General features: G+C 43.2%; 1 protein-coding gene across 2 annotated transcripts in view; it reads right to left on the minus strand.

Annotated features, from left to right (window-relative positions):
* LOC115160831 (contactin-associated protein-like 5) overlaps positions 1–19089 on the minus strand; it is a 114775-nt gene that overhangs the window by 51581 nt on the left and 44105 nt on the right. For both annotated transcript variants that reach the window (XM_029711297.1, XM_029711296.1), the window contains exon 5: positions 18361–18564. In XM_029711297.1, coding sequence (XP_029567157.1) covers positions 18361–18564 — 204 coding nt within the window. The remainder of the gene's footprint in view (positions 1–18360; positions 18565–19089) is intronic.

Raw genomic sequence — 19089 nt, forward strand, 5'->3', positions numbered from 1 at the left:
AATCTTAAAATGGTCAGTGGTGTGTATTCATGGATGCCAAGGTATGATATGATCCTTAACTAGCCTCTCAAAGCACTTCATGATGATTGTAGTGAGTGCTATGGGGCGATAGTCATTTAGTTCAGGTACCTTCGCTTTCTTGGGTACATGAACAATGGTGGACATCTTGAAGCAAGTGGCGACAGCAGACTGGGATAGGTAGAGATTGAATTTGTCCGTAAACACTGCAGCCAGCTGGTCTGCGCATGCTCTCAGGACGCGGCCAGGGATGCCGTCTGGGCAGGCGGGTTAACACACTTAAATGTCTTACTCACGTTGGCCACAAAGAACGAGAGCTGACAGTACTTGGGAGAGGCCCGCGTCGGCGGCACTGTTATCCTCAAAGTGGGCGAAGAAGGTGTTTAGCTTGTCCGGGAGCAGGACGTCTGTGTTCGCGACGTGGCTGATTTTCCCTTTAAAATATGGGATTGTCTGGAGTCTCATGTCTGAGCCATTAAATTGCGACTCCACTTAGTCTCTGTACTGACATTTTGCCTGTTTGATTGCCTTACGGAGGGCATAACTAGACTGTTTGTAGTTGACCATATTTCCAGTCACCTTGCCGTGGTTAAATGCGGTGGTTCTGTAATATCTGCTTCCAACTCACACCCTCAAATACGTAGATCCCCTGAACTTTCCAGCCCACTTTCCAGCTCCCACTCTCAAACACCTAGATCCCCTGAATGCAGCTCACTCTCCAGATCTCAATCACCTGAATTCTAATCACCTGTTCACACACCTGTATATCATTATCACACACTATTTAATTCAGTTCTTTGCACCCCATCACTGTGAGGTATTGTTTGTTTTGTGACACACATCTTTCGGAGCTCTGTCTTTTCCTGTGATTTACTCCTCCCATGTATGATAGTTTTTGCCTGCCTCACTAACGACGCCTTTTGCCTATACCCTGCCTGTACTTAATCCTATCGGATTTCCTGTTATCTACCTATTGCCTGATATCCCAGACTACCTTACTAGCCTTTTCCCTGCCTGTACTGTTGCCCTTTTGGACCTCCTGTGTATGACCTTCTGCCTGCCACTGGACCCAGCTACCTGCTTCCTCCTGTGGTCCCTTACAAATAAACACCTGCTGCGCACTGCGCTTGAAACCAGTTCTCTGTCTCCCATCGTGTTCATCATCGTGTTCAGGTTCACGCTTTCAGTTTTGCGCAAATGCTGCCATCTATCCACGTTTTTTGGTTTTAATAGGTTTTAATTGTCACAGTGGGAACAATATCCCCTATACACTTCCTGGTGAACTCAGTCACTGTGTCAGTGTATACGTCAGTGTTATTTTCAGAGGAAACCCGGAACATATTCCAGCCCGTGTGATTAAAACAGTCTTGAAGCATGGATTCCGATTGGTCAGACCAGCGTTGAACAGACCTTAGCACGGGTACTTCCTGTTTGAGTTTCTGCCTATAGGAAGGGAGGAGCAGAATGGAGTCATGATCTGATTTGCAGATGGGAGGGTGGGGGAGGGCCTTGTAGCCATCGTTTACTTTTAGATGTGTGTATTGTTGTGTATTGTTCGATATTACTGCACTGTTGGAGCTAGGAACACAAGCATTTCGCTATATCCGCAAAATGATCTGCTAAATATGTGTATGCAGCTAGTACAATTTTATTTTATTTTATTTGAAGTGGCTGACTCTCATCGGAGAAATCATCTGAGCGAGGGAAACAGAGCCCCTCTGTCTCAGTATGTGAAGCCCTTGTATCTGATGCTGTCTGTACCAAAAGTGTATAACATGTTGTCACCGTAGTATTTGATTGATTGATGCCAGCAAGCACTTGGTCTCCCTTGATAAAAAATCAAATAATTAGCCAATCAACGTTGAGCTAAGCTCAACTGTGGGTTGTCCTGGAGCAGCAAAACGTCCCCCAAGGGAGGCCAGTGTCACGTCCTGACCAGCAGAGGGAGCAATTGTAGTAGTTTTGGTCAGGACGTGGCAGGGATGTTTATGTTACGTGTGAGTTGGTTGTTGGACACCCAATTGAAGGCAGGTGTGTTGAGTTGCCTTTGATTGGGAGTCCTATATAGTAGTGTGTGTTTTTCCTTGTGGTTGTGGGTAATTGTTCTTGTTACTGTGTTAAATGTGCAAGGACTGTTTTGGTTGTCTGTTTATTGTTTTGTATTGTATAGTGTCCGTTTGATCATTAAATATATGATGAACACTAACTCCGCTGCATTTTGGTCCACTCTCTCTAAAGACAGCCGTTACAGCCAGTTTGAATTTGGCTTCACACCAATCAAATCACTTCCTAAGCAAAACATAATTTTCAGAAAAACGTGTCTCTTCCTGGTCTGCTTATGTTGATGTCCTGCAGTAGCTAGCTTGCTAAATCAGCCCTTTCCTAATCCATGGATGGAGATGGGGATTTGGACTTGTGGTTTTGACTTAATTCTCTGTACAGGCCAATGATTATGAACACAATTCTGATCTAACCATAAATTAATATGTTGTGCCACAGGCCTGAGACGATTAAAGTTTAATATGTGATCGACCGCCTTGATTCAGTCTTCAGGCTCCCAAGTGGCGCAGCGGTCTAAGGCACTGCATCTCAGTGCTAGAGGTGTCACTACAGACCCTGGTTTGATTCCAGGCTGTATCACAACTGGCTGTGATTGGGAGTCCCATAAGGCGGTGCACAATTGGCCCAGTGTTGTTCGGGTTTGATCCGAGCATTCTGTACTAAAGAAGCAGCCAACAAGTGTTCAGCATATGTGGGAACTCCTTTAAGACTGTTGGAAAAGCATTCCGCATTCCTCATGAAGCTGGTTAAGGCCAAGAGTGGGCAAAGCTGTCATCAAGGCAAAGGGTGGCTACTTTTAAGAATCTAAAATATATTTTGTTAAACACTTTTTTGGTTACTACATGATTCCATGTGTTATTTCATAGCTTTGATGTCTTCACTATAATTCTACAATGTAGAATATAGTAAAAATAAAGAAAAATCCTTGAATGAGTAGTTGTGTCCAAACCTTTGATTTGAATTTATTCCGCCACTGTGAGACTGGTGTCTTTTTGTTGTCACGGACTTACTGTATATCACCGTGGCATTTGAACGAATGGGGTATAGAGCAAACAACGCAATTATCACAACAACGGTCATAAAATGTATTTTTTACTGGCTTTGCATGGCTTCCTGAGAGATTTTACCCACGCACCGCTACTGAAAATGGCATAAACCCTATATCAGTCCCAGTGGCGACCCATCATTCATTCTGTTTTGAGCCCCACCTGTCTGGCTAGTTTGGCAGCTCTAAAATGCAGGTGTTTCAGCCTATCTCAGAGCTTCCTGTGGTGGTGGGGCAGCCAGCGGAAAATACGGAGCATAGGGGTTGGTAATGTTCTCTAGTTGCGCCGTGACTGGCTCAGTGTTCTGTCACTCCTGGGGACACTACGTCATTGCAAAATCTACAGGGAGAGCTCGAAAATTCAAGCCACTTGGGTGCTGCCATAGGGTTACATTATAAGTGCCCATCCTAGAAGGCTCAAGGTCATTGCCCACAGATTAAATGACGACAAACCACGTTATATCTACAGTAACTTTGATTGGACTGATCATGTCAACACCATACTTTCAAAATCTTAGCTAGCAAGCTAGCAGTCATCATCATGAATCAAGTCGGCAATCTACTGGCAAATCATGTTCAATTCTTGTCATATGAAGAGAAATTATGAATAGAAGTTAGAGATAAAATGTATTGGTGCTCCTCGGCCATTGGACATAAACATTACACAACAGGTTGGAAATCGCAAATCCAACAATGAGTGGTTTGGAAGGAATCAGTGGCTAACTGCAAACATTGCAAAGCAATCACTAGCCTGCTATTCAGTGGAGTGGATGTGTGGTCCAAGTCTGGGTTTAAGGGTCTCTTTTCCAAGCTTAAAAGGATAAACATTCAACATTGGCCATGCTGTCAATCTCGCATGACTTCTGCCGCTTTCAAAACTGGAAACTGGGAACTGGGAAATCAATATAAAAGATTTTACCGAGTCGCACATAAGGAAATCAGTCAACTGAAATAAATAAAGTAGGCCCTAATCTATGGATTTCACACGACTGGGAATACAGATATACATCTGATAGTCACAGATACTGTACCTTACAAAAAAGGTAGGGGCGTGGATCAGAAAACAAGTAAGTAAGTATCTGGTGTGACCACCATTTTCCTCATGCAGCGCGACACATTTTCTGTGCATAATCAGGCTGTGTTGATCAGGCTGTTGATTGTGGTCTGTGGAATGTTGTCCCACTCTTCTTCAATGGCTGTGCAAAGTTTCTGGATATTGGTGGGAACTGGAACATGCTGCGGTACACGTCGATCCAGAACATCCCAAACATGCTGTGAGCATGCTGTGAGGATGTGGACCATGGAGGAACTGGGACATTTTCAGCTTCCAGGAATTGTGTACAGATCCCTGCGACATGGGGCCGTGCATTATCATGCTGAAACATGAGGTGATGGCGGCAGATAAATGGCACGACAATGGGCCTCAGGATCTCATCACGGTATCTCTGTGCATTCAAATTGCCATCATTAAAATGCACTTGTGTTTGTTGTCAGTAGCTTATAACTGCCCATACCATAACGCCACCGCCACCATGGGGCACTCTGTTCACAACGTTGACATCAGCAAACCACTCGCCCACATGATGCCATACACGTGGTCTGTGGTCGTGAGGCCAGACTGCCAAATGATCTAAAATGACATTGGAGGCGGCTTATGGTAGAGAAATGAACATTAAATTCCATGGCAACATGGCAACATTCCTGCAGTCAGCATGCCAAAAAAATTAGAATAGGCTTTTTGTGCATTTGGAACATATCTGGGATCTTATATTTCAGCTCATGGAACATGCGCCCTACACTTTACATGATCATAATATGTGTAACTACATTTTAAGTAAATACCTGCAGTCAACTTGTGCAATACGTTAGGAGATGAAGCAGATTGTGTTCTTCATTTCACCTACAGTTGAAGTCGGAAGTTTACATACACCTTAGATAAATACATTTAAACTCAGTTTTTCACAATTACTGACATTTAGTCCTAGTAAAAATTCCCTGTCTTAGGTCAGTTAGGATCACCACTTGATTTTAAGAATGTGAAATGTCAGAATAATGGTAGAGAGAATGATTGGTAGAGAGACTTCTTCCAAGATGGCGTAGCAGTCAGACGTCTTTGTCTTCGTCTTGTCGTGTCCCGTGTATATATCTTTTTATATCTTTTTCTTCGCATATATTTTTTAAAATATTTTTCTTAACCTCAACTTCAACATACTCTCCTGCAATCCCAATGGGGTATGGATCTGCTATTTTCTTTACTTTTGAACTGGAACCCCCAACAGAATCTAGCCAGCTAACTAGCTAGTAGTCAGCTAGCCACTACTAGTGGTCATCAGCTAACCTTTAGCCCGGACAAATCTTGCCAGTTTGCACAGTGCGATTCAAACCAGAGCATATCGGACGTATTTTTCTCCATATCTCCGGATTCCTACTGCAAGCCCTGAACCTTTTAACCTGGATCATCGCAGCTAGCTAGCTAGCTATCTGAGTGGCCACTCCTGGCTAACGTCTCTGTCCCGAAGCAAGAACCAATTAGCTTGGAGCTAGCCTTTGCTAGGCCCATCTCCCGGCTAGCCGAAGAGATCTATCAGCCACTCCTTGGGCTACAATACCTATTTTGCCAATTGGCCTGGACCCCTTTTACTGCCGACACGGAACCCCGCCGATCCACCACGACTGGACTACCGACATAATCTGCCCGAGAGGGTTTTTCAAATGGCTCCTCCATTGCAAAATCCCCTGAATGCCCATCTGCTAGCCTGCTAGCCGCGGCCCGCTAGCTGTCTAGAGCATATCGGACTGTTAGCTGAAGAGGCCCATCGGACAATTTCTTTGGCCACTATACCTATTTTGCCAATTGGCCTGGACCCTTTTACCACACGGAGTTCTGCTGATCCATCACGACTGGTCTGCCGACGTAACAGCACAAGGGGGCTACAACAGACTTCTTCCGTCGTGACGTCCCTCTAAGGCCCTTCTGCTAGCTTGCTAGTCCCGGCCCGCTAGCTGTCTGAATCGCCATGTCTCCAGCCCACCGAGCTACTCACTGGACCCCTATGATCACTCGGCTATGCATGCCTCTCTCTCCCTAATGTCAATATGCCTTGTCCATTGCTGTTTTGGTTAGTGATTATTGCCTTATTTCACTGTAGAGCCTCTAGCCCTGCATAATACGCCTTAGCTAACCTCTCCCACACATGCAGTGACCTCACCTGGTTTAAATGATGTTTCTAGAGACAATATCTCTCTCATCGTCACTCAATTCATAGGTTTACCTACACTGTATACACATCCTACCATACCTTTGTCTGTACATTATGCCTTGAATCTATTCTACCGTGCCCAGAAACCTGCTCATTTTACTCTCTGTTCCGAACGTACTAGACGACCAGTTCTTATAGCCTTTAGCCGTACCTTTATCCTACTCCTCCTCTGTCCCTCTGGTGATGTAGAGGTTAATCCAGGCCCTGCAGTGCCTAGCTCCACTCCCATTCCCCAGGCGCTCTCATTTGTTGACTTCTGTAACCATAAAAGCCTTGTGGTTTCATGCATGTTAACATTAGAAGCCTCCTCCCTAAGTTTGTTTTATTTATTCTGCCAAGCCAGATGTCCTAGCCGTGTCTGAATCCTGGCTTAAGAAGACCACCAAAAACCCTGACATTTCCATCCCTAACTATAACATTTTCCGACAAGATAGAACTGTCAAAGGGGGTTGCTATCTGCAGAGATAGCCTGCAGAGTTCTGTCTTACTATCATTTACATTGACATTTTAGTCATTTAGCAGACACTCTTATCCAGAGCGACTTACAGTAGTGAATGCACACATTTCTTTTTTTTTCCGTCCTATCCAGGTCTGTGCCCAAACAATTTGACCTTATAATCCACCTTCTCAGAAACAAGTCTCTCACCATTGCCGCTTGCTATAGACCACCTTCTGCCCCCAGCTGTGCCCCCAGGACACCGTATGTGAATTGATTGCCCCCCATCTATCTTCAGAACTCATGCTGTTAGGTGACCTAAACTGGGACATGCTTAACACCCCGGCCATCCTACAATCTAAGTTTGATGCCCTCAATCTCACAAAAATGATCAATGAACCTACCAGGTGCAACCCCAAATCCGTAAACACGGGCACCGTCATAGATATCATCCTAACCAACCTGCCCTCCAAATACACCTCTGCTGTCTTCAACCAGGATCTCAGCGATCACTGCCTCATTGCCTGTGTCCGTAATGGGTTTGGGGTCTAATGACCACCACTCATCACTGTCAAATGCTCCCTAAAACACTTCAGCGAGCAAGCCTTTCTAATTGACCTGGCCCGGGTATCCTGGAAGGATATTGACCTCATTCCGTCAGTAGAGGATGCCTGGTTATTCTTTAAAAGTGCTTTCCTCACCATCTTAAATAAGCATGCCCCATTAAAAAAATGTTGAACCAGGAACAGATATAGCCCTAGGTTCACTCCAGACCTGACTGCCCTTAACCAGCACAAAAACATCCTGTGGCATACTGCATTAGCATCGAATAGCCCCCGTGATATGCAACTTTTCAGGGAAGTTAGGAAAGCAAAGGCTAGCATTTTCAAACAGAAATTTGCATCCTGTAGCACAAACTCCAAATAGTTCTGGGACAATGTAAACTCCATGGAGAATTTGAGCACCTCCTCCCAGCTGCCCACTGCACTGAGGCTAGGAAACACTGTCACCACCGATAAATCCACGATCATTTCAATAAGCATTTTTCTACAGCTGGCCATGCTTTCCACCTGGCTACCCCTACCCCGGTCAACAGCCCCGCCCCCCCACAGCAACATGCCCAAGACTCCCCCATTTCTCCTTCACCCAAATCCAGATAGCTGATGTTCTGAAAGAGCTGTAAAATCTATACCCCTACAAATCAGCTGGGCTAGAAAATCTGGACCATCTCTTTCTAAAATTATCCACCGAAATTGTTGCAACCCCTATTACTAGGCTGTTCAACCTCTCTTTAGTATCATCTGAGATCCCCAAAGATTGGAAAGCTGCCGCGGTCATCCCCCTCTTCAAAGGGGGAGACACTCTAGACCCAAACTGCTACAGACCTATATCTATCCTACCCTGCCTTTCTAAGGTATTCAAACGCCAAGTTAACAAACAGATCACCGACCATTTAGAATCCCACCGTACCTTCTCCGCTATGCAATCTGGTTTCCGAGCTGGTCATGGGTGCACCTCAGCCACGCTCAAGGTCCTAAACGATATCATAACCGCCATTGATAAGAGACAATACTGTGCAGCTGTTTTAATTGACCTGGCCAAGGCTATCGACTCTGTCAATCACCACATTCTTATCGGCTGACTCAACAGACTTGGTTTCTCAAATGACTGCCACGCCTGGTTCACCAACTACTTCTCAGACAGATTTCAGTGTGTCAAATCGGAGGGTAGTTGTCCAGACCTCTGGCAGTCTCTATGGGGGTGCCACAGGGTTCAATTCTCAGGCCGACTCTTTTCTCTGTATACATCAATGATGTCACTCTTGCTGCTGGTGATTCTCTGATCCACCTCTACGCAGACGACACCATTCTGTATACTTCTGGCCCTTCTTTGGACACTGTGTTAACAAACCTCCAGACGAGCTTCAATGCCATACAACTCTCCTTCCGTGGCCTCCAACTGCTCTAAAATGCAAGTCAAACTAAATGCATGCTCTTCAACCGATCGCTACCCACACCTGCCCGCCCGTCCAGCATCACTACTCTGGACGGTTCTGACTTCGAAAATGTGGACAACTATAAAAACCTAGATGTCTGGTTAGACAGTAAACTCTCCTTCCAGACTCACATTAAGCATCTCCAATCCAAAATTAAATCTAATATTGGCTTCCTATTTCGTAACAAAGCATCCTTCACTCATGCTGCCAAACATACCCTCGTAAAACTGACTATCCTACCGATCCTTGACTTCGGCGATGTAATTTACAAAATAGCCTCCAACACTCTACTCAGCAAATTGGATGCAGTCTATCACAGTGCCATCCGTTTTGTCACCAAAGCCCCACATACTACCTACCACTGCGACCTGTATGCTCTCGTTGGCTGGCCCTCGCTTCATATTCGTCGCCAAACCCACTGGCTCCAGATCATCTATAAGTCCTTGCTAGGTAAAGCCCCGCCTTATCTCAGCTCACTGGTCACCATAGCAGCACCCACCCATAGCACGCGCTCCAGAAGGTATATTTCACTGGTCACCCCCAAAGCCAATTCCTCTTTGGCCGCCTTTCCTTCTAGTTCTCTGCTGCCAATGACTGGAATGAACTGCAAAAATCACTGAAGCTGGAGACTCATATCTCCCTCACTATATTTAAGCACCAGCTGTCAGAGCAGCTCACAGATCACTGCACCTGTACATAGCGCATCTGTAAATAGCCCATCCATCTACCTCATCCCTATACTGATATTTATTTTATTTATTTTGCTCATTTGCACTCCAGTATCTCTACTTGCACACTCATCTTCTGCACATCTATCACTCCAGTGTTTAATTTCTATATTGTAATTATTTCGCCACTATGGCCTATTTATTGCCTTACCTCCCTTATCCTACCTCATTTGCACACACTGTATTTTGACTGTATGTTTGTTTATTCCATGTGTAACTCTGTGTTGTTGTTTGTGTCGCACTGCTTTGCTTTATCTTGGCCAGGTCGCAATTGTAAATGAGAACTTGTTCTCAACTAGCCTACCTGGTTAAATAAAGGTCATATAAAAAATAAAATGTATTTCAGCTTTTATTTCTTTCATCACATTCCCAGTGGGTCAGAAGTTCACATACATTCAATTAGTATTTGGTAGCATTGCCATTAAATTGTTTAACTTGGGTCAAACGTTTCGGGTAGCCTTCCACAACCTTCCCACAATAAGTTGGGTGAATTTTGGCCCATTCCTCCTAACAGAGCTGGTGTAACTGAGTCAGATGTGTAGGCCTCCTTGCACGCACACACTTTTTCAGTTCTGCCCACAAATGTTCTGTAGGATTGAAGTCAGGGCTTTGTGATGGCCAATCCAATACCTTGACTTTGTTGTCCTTAAGCTATTTTGCCACAACTTTGGAAGTATGCTTGGGGTCATTGTCCATTTGGAAGACCCATTTGCGACCAAGCTTTAACTTCCTGACTGATGTCTTGAGATGTTGCTTCAACATATCCACATAATTTGTCATTTGTATGTATTTGTAAATAGCACAACGGGAGAAAGAAGGAGCAGGTGAGTCCAGCTGTGTATTGACAGGGGTCACGTTTTATATTGAAAGTCAACATTGTTTTCTTTTTGCTTCAATAGAGTGATCAGGGACATACAGCTATAGTTTTCCTTCACAGAAAATCCCTTAGTTCAACACATTTGGCAGCTTCGTTTTTGTCAGATGACAACAGAACTGTAACGCTGTTTGGCTGGTAGTCACACAGGTCAATTAACTTACAATGAAAAAGCAAGGTATTTTTTGCAAAAATGATGCATGGCCACCATATGTCTCATGTTTATCATAGAAAGAATGTAGCCAGCTACAGTCAATTTTGCATTTTACCAGAGAAAATTAGGCTGGCTACACCAAGAAAAAAAGTTGAAAATTATCTACACATCAGTCAGAGCCAGGTATGCTGATAGAATGCCTGTTATTGAATTATCATCTGAGTTGAGAAGTGCAAGTGAAGCACGAAATGTGTCTGTTGCCATGCAGACATTACAATAAGAAGCTATTTACATTTGTGTTTACAAAATGCAGCAAGTATTTCTTATGCGTTTTATATTTTTTTCCTACGTGAAAAACGCAGAATTCTGTATTAGCCCGACCCCTACATTTTATTTGCTAGTTAATCTAAGTAAGTTGCTGAATTAATAAGGTGACAGGGCATCATATTGTGTTAGCTTTCTGCCGTGTTTGAGAAGTCAAAGCCCCTTTGGATTAGTTATTTGTACAGCTGCCAATGCTATCTTGATTTCCTTGCGTATTTTCTCCTCTCCGTTCTTGGCCCATCTTCTCCTCTCCCCTCTTCTCTGAGCAGGGTGCATCTTCAGCTCTCCCCTCTTCTCTAAGCAGAGAAGGCAGGCCTGTCGCCCTAATGACTCCACACAGATTGAGCGTGTAGCCTACACATGCTGCTCCTGAGCCAGTACTGTTCTTTCAGACAAGCATGCCTAAAAAATTTGTTCAGTTATAAAATGTCTCTCTCACATTCACTTGTAAATGTACAAACTCACCAAAATGACATTTGGTAGCTCCCTAGCATATTTAGCTAGCAGCCTCCATTGAAATTCGCTATTACTTATGCTCATTTTGTTAGCAGATAAAAGACACACAATGGGCTTTTTTGTGTTTTTTGGCACACCCTTTTGTACTAAGCCAGTAATACTGTATATCCCGGTATGAGAGAAGGATGTTGTGACGATACGAAAATCTGAATACTGCCCAACCCTAATTCTAATGTTACCCAAGGCATTCATAAACACAACCAAATGATTATTTTTATATTAGCATAAATGAAATGTATTAATTACACTGTGAGAATATAATTAGCTTGAAGGGGGGTTCGTCAAGGCCCAGCGGTTCTACTGTGAAACAGGTTAACATTCACAAGGCCGCAGGGCCAGAGGGTTTACCAGGACGTGTACTCAGAGCATGCGCTGACCAGCTGGCAAGTGACTTCACTGACATTTTTAAACTCTCCCTGACCCAGATTGTTATACCTACATGTTTCAAGCAGATCACCATAGTCTCTGTGCCCAAGAATGCCAAGGTAACCTGCCTAATGACTATCACCCCGTAGCACTCACAACTATAGCCATCAAATGCTTTGAAAGGCTGGTCATGGCTCACATCAACACCCTCATCCCAGACACACTGAATCCACATACCGCCCCAACAGCTCCACAGATGATGCAATCTCTATTGCACTTTACACTGCCCTTTCCCATTTGGACAAAAGGAACCAACAGTATAGTGCTTTAGAATGTATTCATATCCCTTGACTTAAGTGGCTTGCGAATGTATTCATCCTCCTTGGCATTTTTCCTATGTTGTTGCATTACAACCTATAATTTAAATTGATTTTTATTCGGATTTCATGTAATGGACATACACAAAATAGTCCAAATCGGTGAAGTGAAAAAAATAACTTGTTTAAAAAATGTGTAATAATATTTAACGGAAAAGTGGTGCGTGCATATGTATTCACCCTCTTTGCTATGAAGCCCCTAAATGAGATCTGGTGCAACCAATTACCTAGTTAAATAAAGTCCACCTGTGTGCAATCTAAGTGTCACATGATCTGTCACATGATCTCAGCAAATATACACCTGTTCTGAAAGGCCCCAGTGTCTGCAACACCACTAAGCAAGGGGCACCACCAAGCAAGCGGCACAATGAAGACCAAGGAGCTCTCCAAACAGGTCAGGGACAAAGTTGTGGAGAAGTACAGATCAGGGTTGGGTTATAAAAGAATATCCGAAACTTTGAACATCTCACTGAGCACCGTTAAATCCATTATAAAAAAAATGAAAAAACACCACAACAAACCTGCCAAGAGGGCCTCCCACCAAAACTCATGGACCAGGCAAGGAGGGCATTAATCAGAGAGGCAACAAAGAGACCAAAGATAACCCTGAAGGAGCTGCAAAGCTCCACAGCGGAGATTGGAGTATCTGTCCATAGAACCACTTTAAGCCGTTAACTCCACAGAGCTGGGCTTTACAGGAGAGTGGCCAGAAAAAAGCCCTTGCTTAAAGAAAAAAATAAGCCAACACATTTGGTGTTCGCCAAAAGGAATGTGGGAGACTCCCCAAACATATGGAAGAAGGTACTCTGGTCAGATGAGACTAAAATGTTGCTTTTTGGCCATCAAGGAAAATGCTATGTCTAGCGCAAACCCAACACCTCTCATCACCCCGAGAACACCATCCCCACATTGAAGCACGGTGGTGGCAGCATCATGCTGTGGGGATGATTTTCATCGGCAGGGACTGGGAAACTGGTCAGAATTGAAGGAATGATGGATGGCGCTAAATACAGGGAAATTCTTGAGGCAAACCTGTTTCAGTCTTCCAGAGATTTGAGACAGGGACGGAGGTTCACCTTCCAGCAGGACAATGAGCCTAAGCATACTGCTAAAGCAACACTCGAGTGGTTTAAGGGGAAACATTTAAATGTCTTGGAATGGCCTAGTCAAAGCCCAGACTTCAATCCAATTGAGAATCTGTGGTATGACTTAAAGATTACTGTACACCAGCGGAACCCATCCAACTTGAAGGAGCTGGAACAGTTTTGCCTGGAAGAATGGGCAAAATTCCCAATGGCTAGATGTTCCAAGCATATAAAGACATACCCCAAGAGACTTGCAGCTACAATTCCTGCAAAAGGTGGCTCTACAAAGTATTGACTTTGGGGGGTGAATAGTTATGCACGCACAAGTTTTCTTTTTTTTCTTATTTCTTATTTGTTTCACAATACAAAATATTTTGCATCTTCAAAGTGGTAGGCATGTTGTGTAAATCAAATGATACAAACCCCCCCAAAAAATCTATTTTAATTCCAGGTTGTACGGCAACAAAATAGGAAAAATGCCAAGGGGGGTGAATTATTTCACAAGCCACTGTATTCCACATTTTCTTGTGTTATTGCCTAAATTTAAAATGGATTAAATCATTGTTTTTCTCACCCATCTACACTGCCCTACCAAGCAAAAAGGCAGTAACTGCTCATTTGGTCGAAAATGAATGTAATTTTTGCTACATTAAATACATGCTTAATCATGTGGACAAGTATCCTGCCTCTATTGTATTGTGTTTTGGAGAAAATGGGGGTCATGTTAGCAGTAACTGCATAAAGGTACTGTGAAACAAAGGTAAATAAAAGCCATTTTTCTCAGTTCCACACTATGTGCAAGCCTTTTTTGCTTGGTAGGGCATGTTTGTAGACATTGTGAAGGAAGCCTGTACAGAATAAAAAATATTCCAAAATATGTTGTAACACACAATTCCCAATAATGACAAAGTGAAAACATGTTTTGGAAATTTTTGCATATGAATTGAAAATGGAATACAGAAATATCTAATTGACATAAGTATTCACAGTCCTGAGTCAATTCTTTGTAGATGCACCTTTGGCAACAATTACAGCTGTGAGTCTTTCTGGGTAAGTCTTTCCAAGAGCTTTCCACACCTGGATTGTGCAACATTTGCCCATTATTCTTTTTAAAATTCTTCAAGCTCAGTCAAATTGGTTGTTGATCTTTGCTAGACAACCTCTCAGTTGTTGCCAAACCTTTTTAAGTAGATTTATGTCAAAACTGTAAATTGGCCACTTAGCAACATTCACTGTCTTTTTGGTAGCAACTCCAGTGTATATTTGGCTTTGTGTTTTAGGTTATTGTACTGCTGAAAGGGGAATTCATCTCACAGTGTCTGTTGGAAAGCAGACTGAAGCAGGTTTTCCAATAGGATTTTGACTGTGCTTAGCTCCATTCCATTAATTTTTTTATCCTGACAAACTCCACCGTCCTTAACAATTACAAGCATACACATAACATGATGCAGCCACCACTATGCTTGAAAATATGGAGAGTGGTACTCAGTAATGTGTTGTATTAGATTTGACACAAACATAACACGTTGTATTCAGGACAAAAAGTACAGGCTTTATTCTGTACAGACTTCCTTCTTTTCACTATGTCAATTAGATTAGTATTGTGGAGTAACTACAATCTTGATGATCCATCCTCAGTTTTCTCCTATCACAGCCATTAAACTCTGCAATTGTTTTAAAGTCACTATTGGCTTCATGGTGAAATCTCTGAGCGGTTTCCTTCCTCTCCGGCAACTGAGTTAGGAAGGATGCCTGTATCTTTGTAGTAACTTGGTGTATTGATACACCATTCAAATTGTAATGAATAACTTCACCATGCTCAAAGGGATATTCAATGTCTGCTTTTACATGTTTTACCCATTTACCAGTAGGTGCTTCTTTGTGAGCCATTGGAAACCTCCCTGGTCTTTGTGGTTGTATATGTGTGTCACAGGCGTCATAATGAGTAGACCAAGGTGCAGCGTGGAATATGTTCATCTTGTAGTTTTAATGAAAGAAGAATGAACACTTACAAATTAAACCAAAAAATGACAGCAGACAGTTCCGTCAGGTACTTTACAACTAAACGGAAAATAACTACCCACAAAACACAAAGGAAAAACAGGCTGCCTAAGTATGGCTTCCAAATCAGAGACAACGATAGACACCTGCCTCTGATTGGAAACCATACCTGGCCAAAACATAGAAAACAAAACATAGAATGCCCACCCACCTATCACACCCTGGCCTAGCTAAACAGAGAAAACCCAGCTCTCCTAGGTCAGAGCGTGACAGTACCCCCCCCCCCCCCCAAAGGTGCGGACTCCCGGGCTCAAACCTGAACCTATTTGTAGGCCTCCTTGGCTTTGTGATGGCCAATCGAATACCTTGACTTTGTTGTCCTTAAGCCATTTTGCCACAAATTTGGAAGTATGCTTGGGGTCATTGTCCATTTGGAAGACCCATTTGCAACCAAGCTTTAACTTCCTGACTGATGTCTTGAGATGTTGCTTCAATATATGCACATCATTTTTCTTCCACATGATGCCATCTATTTTGTGAAGTTCACCAGTCCCTCTTGCAGCAAAGCACCCCCATAACATGATGCTGCCACCCCCGTGCTTCACGGTTGGGATGGTGTTCTTCGGCTTGCAAGCCTCCCCCTTTTTCCTCCAAACATAACGATGGTCATTATGGCCAAACAGTTCTATTTTTGTTTCATCAGACCAGAGGACATTTCCCCAAAAGGTACGATCTTTGTCCCCATGTGCAGTTGCAAACCATAGTCTGGCTTTTTTAAGGTAGTTTTGGAGCAGTGGCTTCTTCCTTGCTGAGCGGCCTTTCAGGTTATGTCGATATAGGACTCGTTTTACTGTGGATATAGATACTTTTGTACCTGTTTCCTCCAGCATCTTCACAAGGTCCTTTGCTGTTGTTCTGGGATTGATTTGCACTTTTCGCACCAAAGTATGTTCATCTCTAGGCGACAGAACACATCTCCTTCCTGAGCGGTATGATGGCTACGTGGTCCCATGGTTTTTATACTTGCGTATTATTGTTTGTACAGATGAATGTGGTACCTTCAGGCATTTTGAAATTGCGCCGAAGGATGAACCAGACTTGTGGAGGTCTACAATTTTTTTCTGAAGTCTTGGCTGATTTCTTTTGATTTTCCCATAATGTCAAGCAAAGAGGCACTGAGTTTGAAGGTAGGCCTTGAAATACATCCACAGGTTCACCTCCAATTGACTCAAATTATGTCAATTAGCCTATCAGAAGCTTCTGAAGTCATGACATAATTTTCTGGAATCTTCCAAGCTGTTTAAAGACACAGTCAACTTAGTGTATGTAAACTTCTGACCCACTGGAAATGTGATACAGTGAATTATAAGTGAAATAATCTGTCTGTAAACAATTGTTGGAAAAATTACTTGTGTCATGCACAAAGTAGATGTCCTAACCGACTTGCCAAACTATAGTTTGTTAACAAGACATTTGTGGAGTGGTTTAAAAACGAGTTTTTATGACTCCAACCTAAGTGTATGTAAACTTCCGACTTCAACTGAACTTATCTACCTCAATTACCTAGGACACATGCACATCGACTCGGTACTGGAACCCCTTGTATATAGCAAAGCTAGCGTTACTCATTGTTTATCTATAATTACTTATATTGTTATTACTTTTATTGTTATGTTGGGCTCCCGAGTGGCGCAGCTGTCTAAGGCACTGCATCTCAGTGCAAGAGGTGTCACTCACATCCAGCCATGATTGGGAGTCCCATAGGGCGGTGTACAATTGGCCCGGGTTTGGCCGGGGTAGGCAGTCATTGTAAATAAGAATTTGTTCTTAACTGACTTGCCTAGTTAAGTAAAGGTTAAAACATATTTTTTTTACTTTTCTATTATTTCTCTATTTTCGTTCTATCTGCATTGTGGGGAAGGGCCCTGACAAAGATCAATTTCGGATCGAAATGTTGTCAATAAAGCGGTGAATTGGGAGCTTTAACAGTGTGCGTGTTACGCCCTGGCCATAGAGAGGGGTTTTTGTTCTTTATTTTGGTTAGGCCAGGGTGTTACATTGGGTGGGCGTTCTATGTTAATTTTTCTATGTTTTTGTATTTCTTTGTTTTGGGCCGTGTGTGGCTCCCAATCAGGCACAGCTGTAGTTCGTTGTTGCTGATTGGGAGTCACACATAACGAGCCTGTTTTTCCTTTGGGTTTTGTGGGGGTTTGTTTCTGTTTCGTGTTTGCACCTGACAGTACTGTTTGGCTGTCGGTTTTCTTGTTTTTGTAAAGTTCACGTTGTTTAATAAATTCCTGAAGATGAACACTAACTCCGCTGCACCTTGGTCTACTCTCTCTTCTGACGGCCGTTACAGTGTGGGCCTTCTTGTTCAATATAAGGGCCCATAATTAAGCATTTCGTTGTTAGTCCACACCTGTTGTTTACGAAGCATGTGACGAATTACATTTATTTTATTTTATCCTTGCTAGCTAATGTTTTTGCTTGATTATGACAAGCTCATAATCAAGTAAACCTGACAACATTTTTTATGAATGTTGCCAGGTTGCTTTCAGTGATATTTCAAATAGAACTGGCTAGCTACTGTCCTTGTTTGTTCTGATAGAATGGCAAAGACCCAAGAAACACCCACATCAAACCACACCCCTTAAGAGAACTCTCATTTGCATTCAGTGATGGCAGCAAGCTTTTCTTAATGAGCATTGACAAAAATGAGGCCAAATCAGGAAGTGCAGTTGTCCTTTAAGAATTCTCTTTCCCAGCTCAACTGCTCACAATGTGGATCCTTAACAGTCTGAGTCCAGCTAGTAAATGGAGCTCAGGTGCAGTGGTAATTGGAAGGGGAGTAGAATACAAACATCTAGTTACCCTTTCCAGACTGCTTCCCAGACTACTTTTAAGGTTCAAAGGACTCCTCCATCCTTACCCAGAGTGCCTTGTGTCCTGCTACCCATGATCTCTAATCTCTGACCTCTAACCCCTGACCTATGTGAGCAAGGTTGAGGTGCAGGGCCAGCAACTTTCCTAGGTTGAAGTAGAGAGCCAGCATGCCTTAATGTGACAAACTCACTCAGGTTGAGGTAGAGGGCCAGCCTGCCCCAGTGTGACAAACTCACCCAGGTTGAGGTAGAGGGCCAGCCTGCCCCGGTGCAGCTCCAGAGTGATGTAGTCGCCCCTCTGACCCTCTCCGTGGAGCAGCACCCCCTCAGCTTGGCGGCTCTTGAATCGCAGCGAGATCACATCCTTCACCGTGCTCATGGACTTCTGGTTAAACCGGTAGAGCAGGGAGCTTCTGCCATCAAAGTCTGCCACGTACGATTCTAGATGAGGATTGAAAGAAGATCAAAGAATCATTGCTTTTTAGAAAATGTCCTCAGTTATGGCACTCTTTGTCACATCTGAGCTGTGTGTTTTCTGTTGCCAGTACTTTTGAGAGGAATTGAAGTGGCAAGTTACATTTCTTTTTACAGAATTGACTTTTCACCACAAATTCTGATTGGAAGTATACGTCAAACTTTTTCTATATATTCTGAGGTACTTTTATCACAACTCTCTAGCTCTGTCTAATACATTATCTAACACTGCGCCTCTGCTCCATGCTCAGTTCATGTGGATGGGCCTGAACTAAAGATATACTGTAGTGAGCTTCAGCAGCAGGAGAAATGTTGAATTCCTCTTTTTAAAGCCTGAATACATTATATTTTCTGATGGGATTCAGTTTCTGTAGGCAAAGCTGTCTGAATAAATAATGCAATCTCTAACATGCACCTGCTATTCCAACACAGAACTGAGGGAGGGTGATGTGCCTAGAGAAACAAGGGAATCAGCAATGAGTAGGAGAAAAC

Source organism: Salmo trutta, chromosome 24 (genome assembly GCF_901001165.1).
Source record: "Salmo trutta chromosome 24, fSalTru1.1, whole genome shotgun sequence".
NCBI classification, from domain to species: domain Eukaryota; kingdom Metazoa; phylum Chordata; class Actinopteri; order Salmoniformes; family Salmonidae; genus Salmo; species Salmo trutta.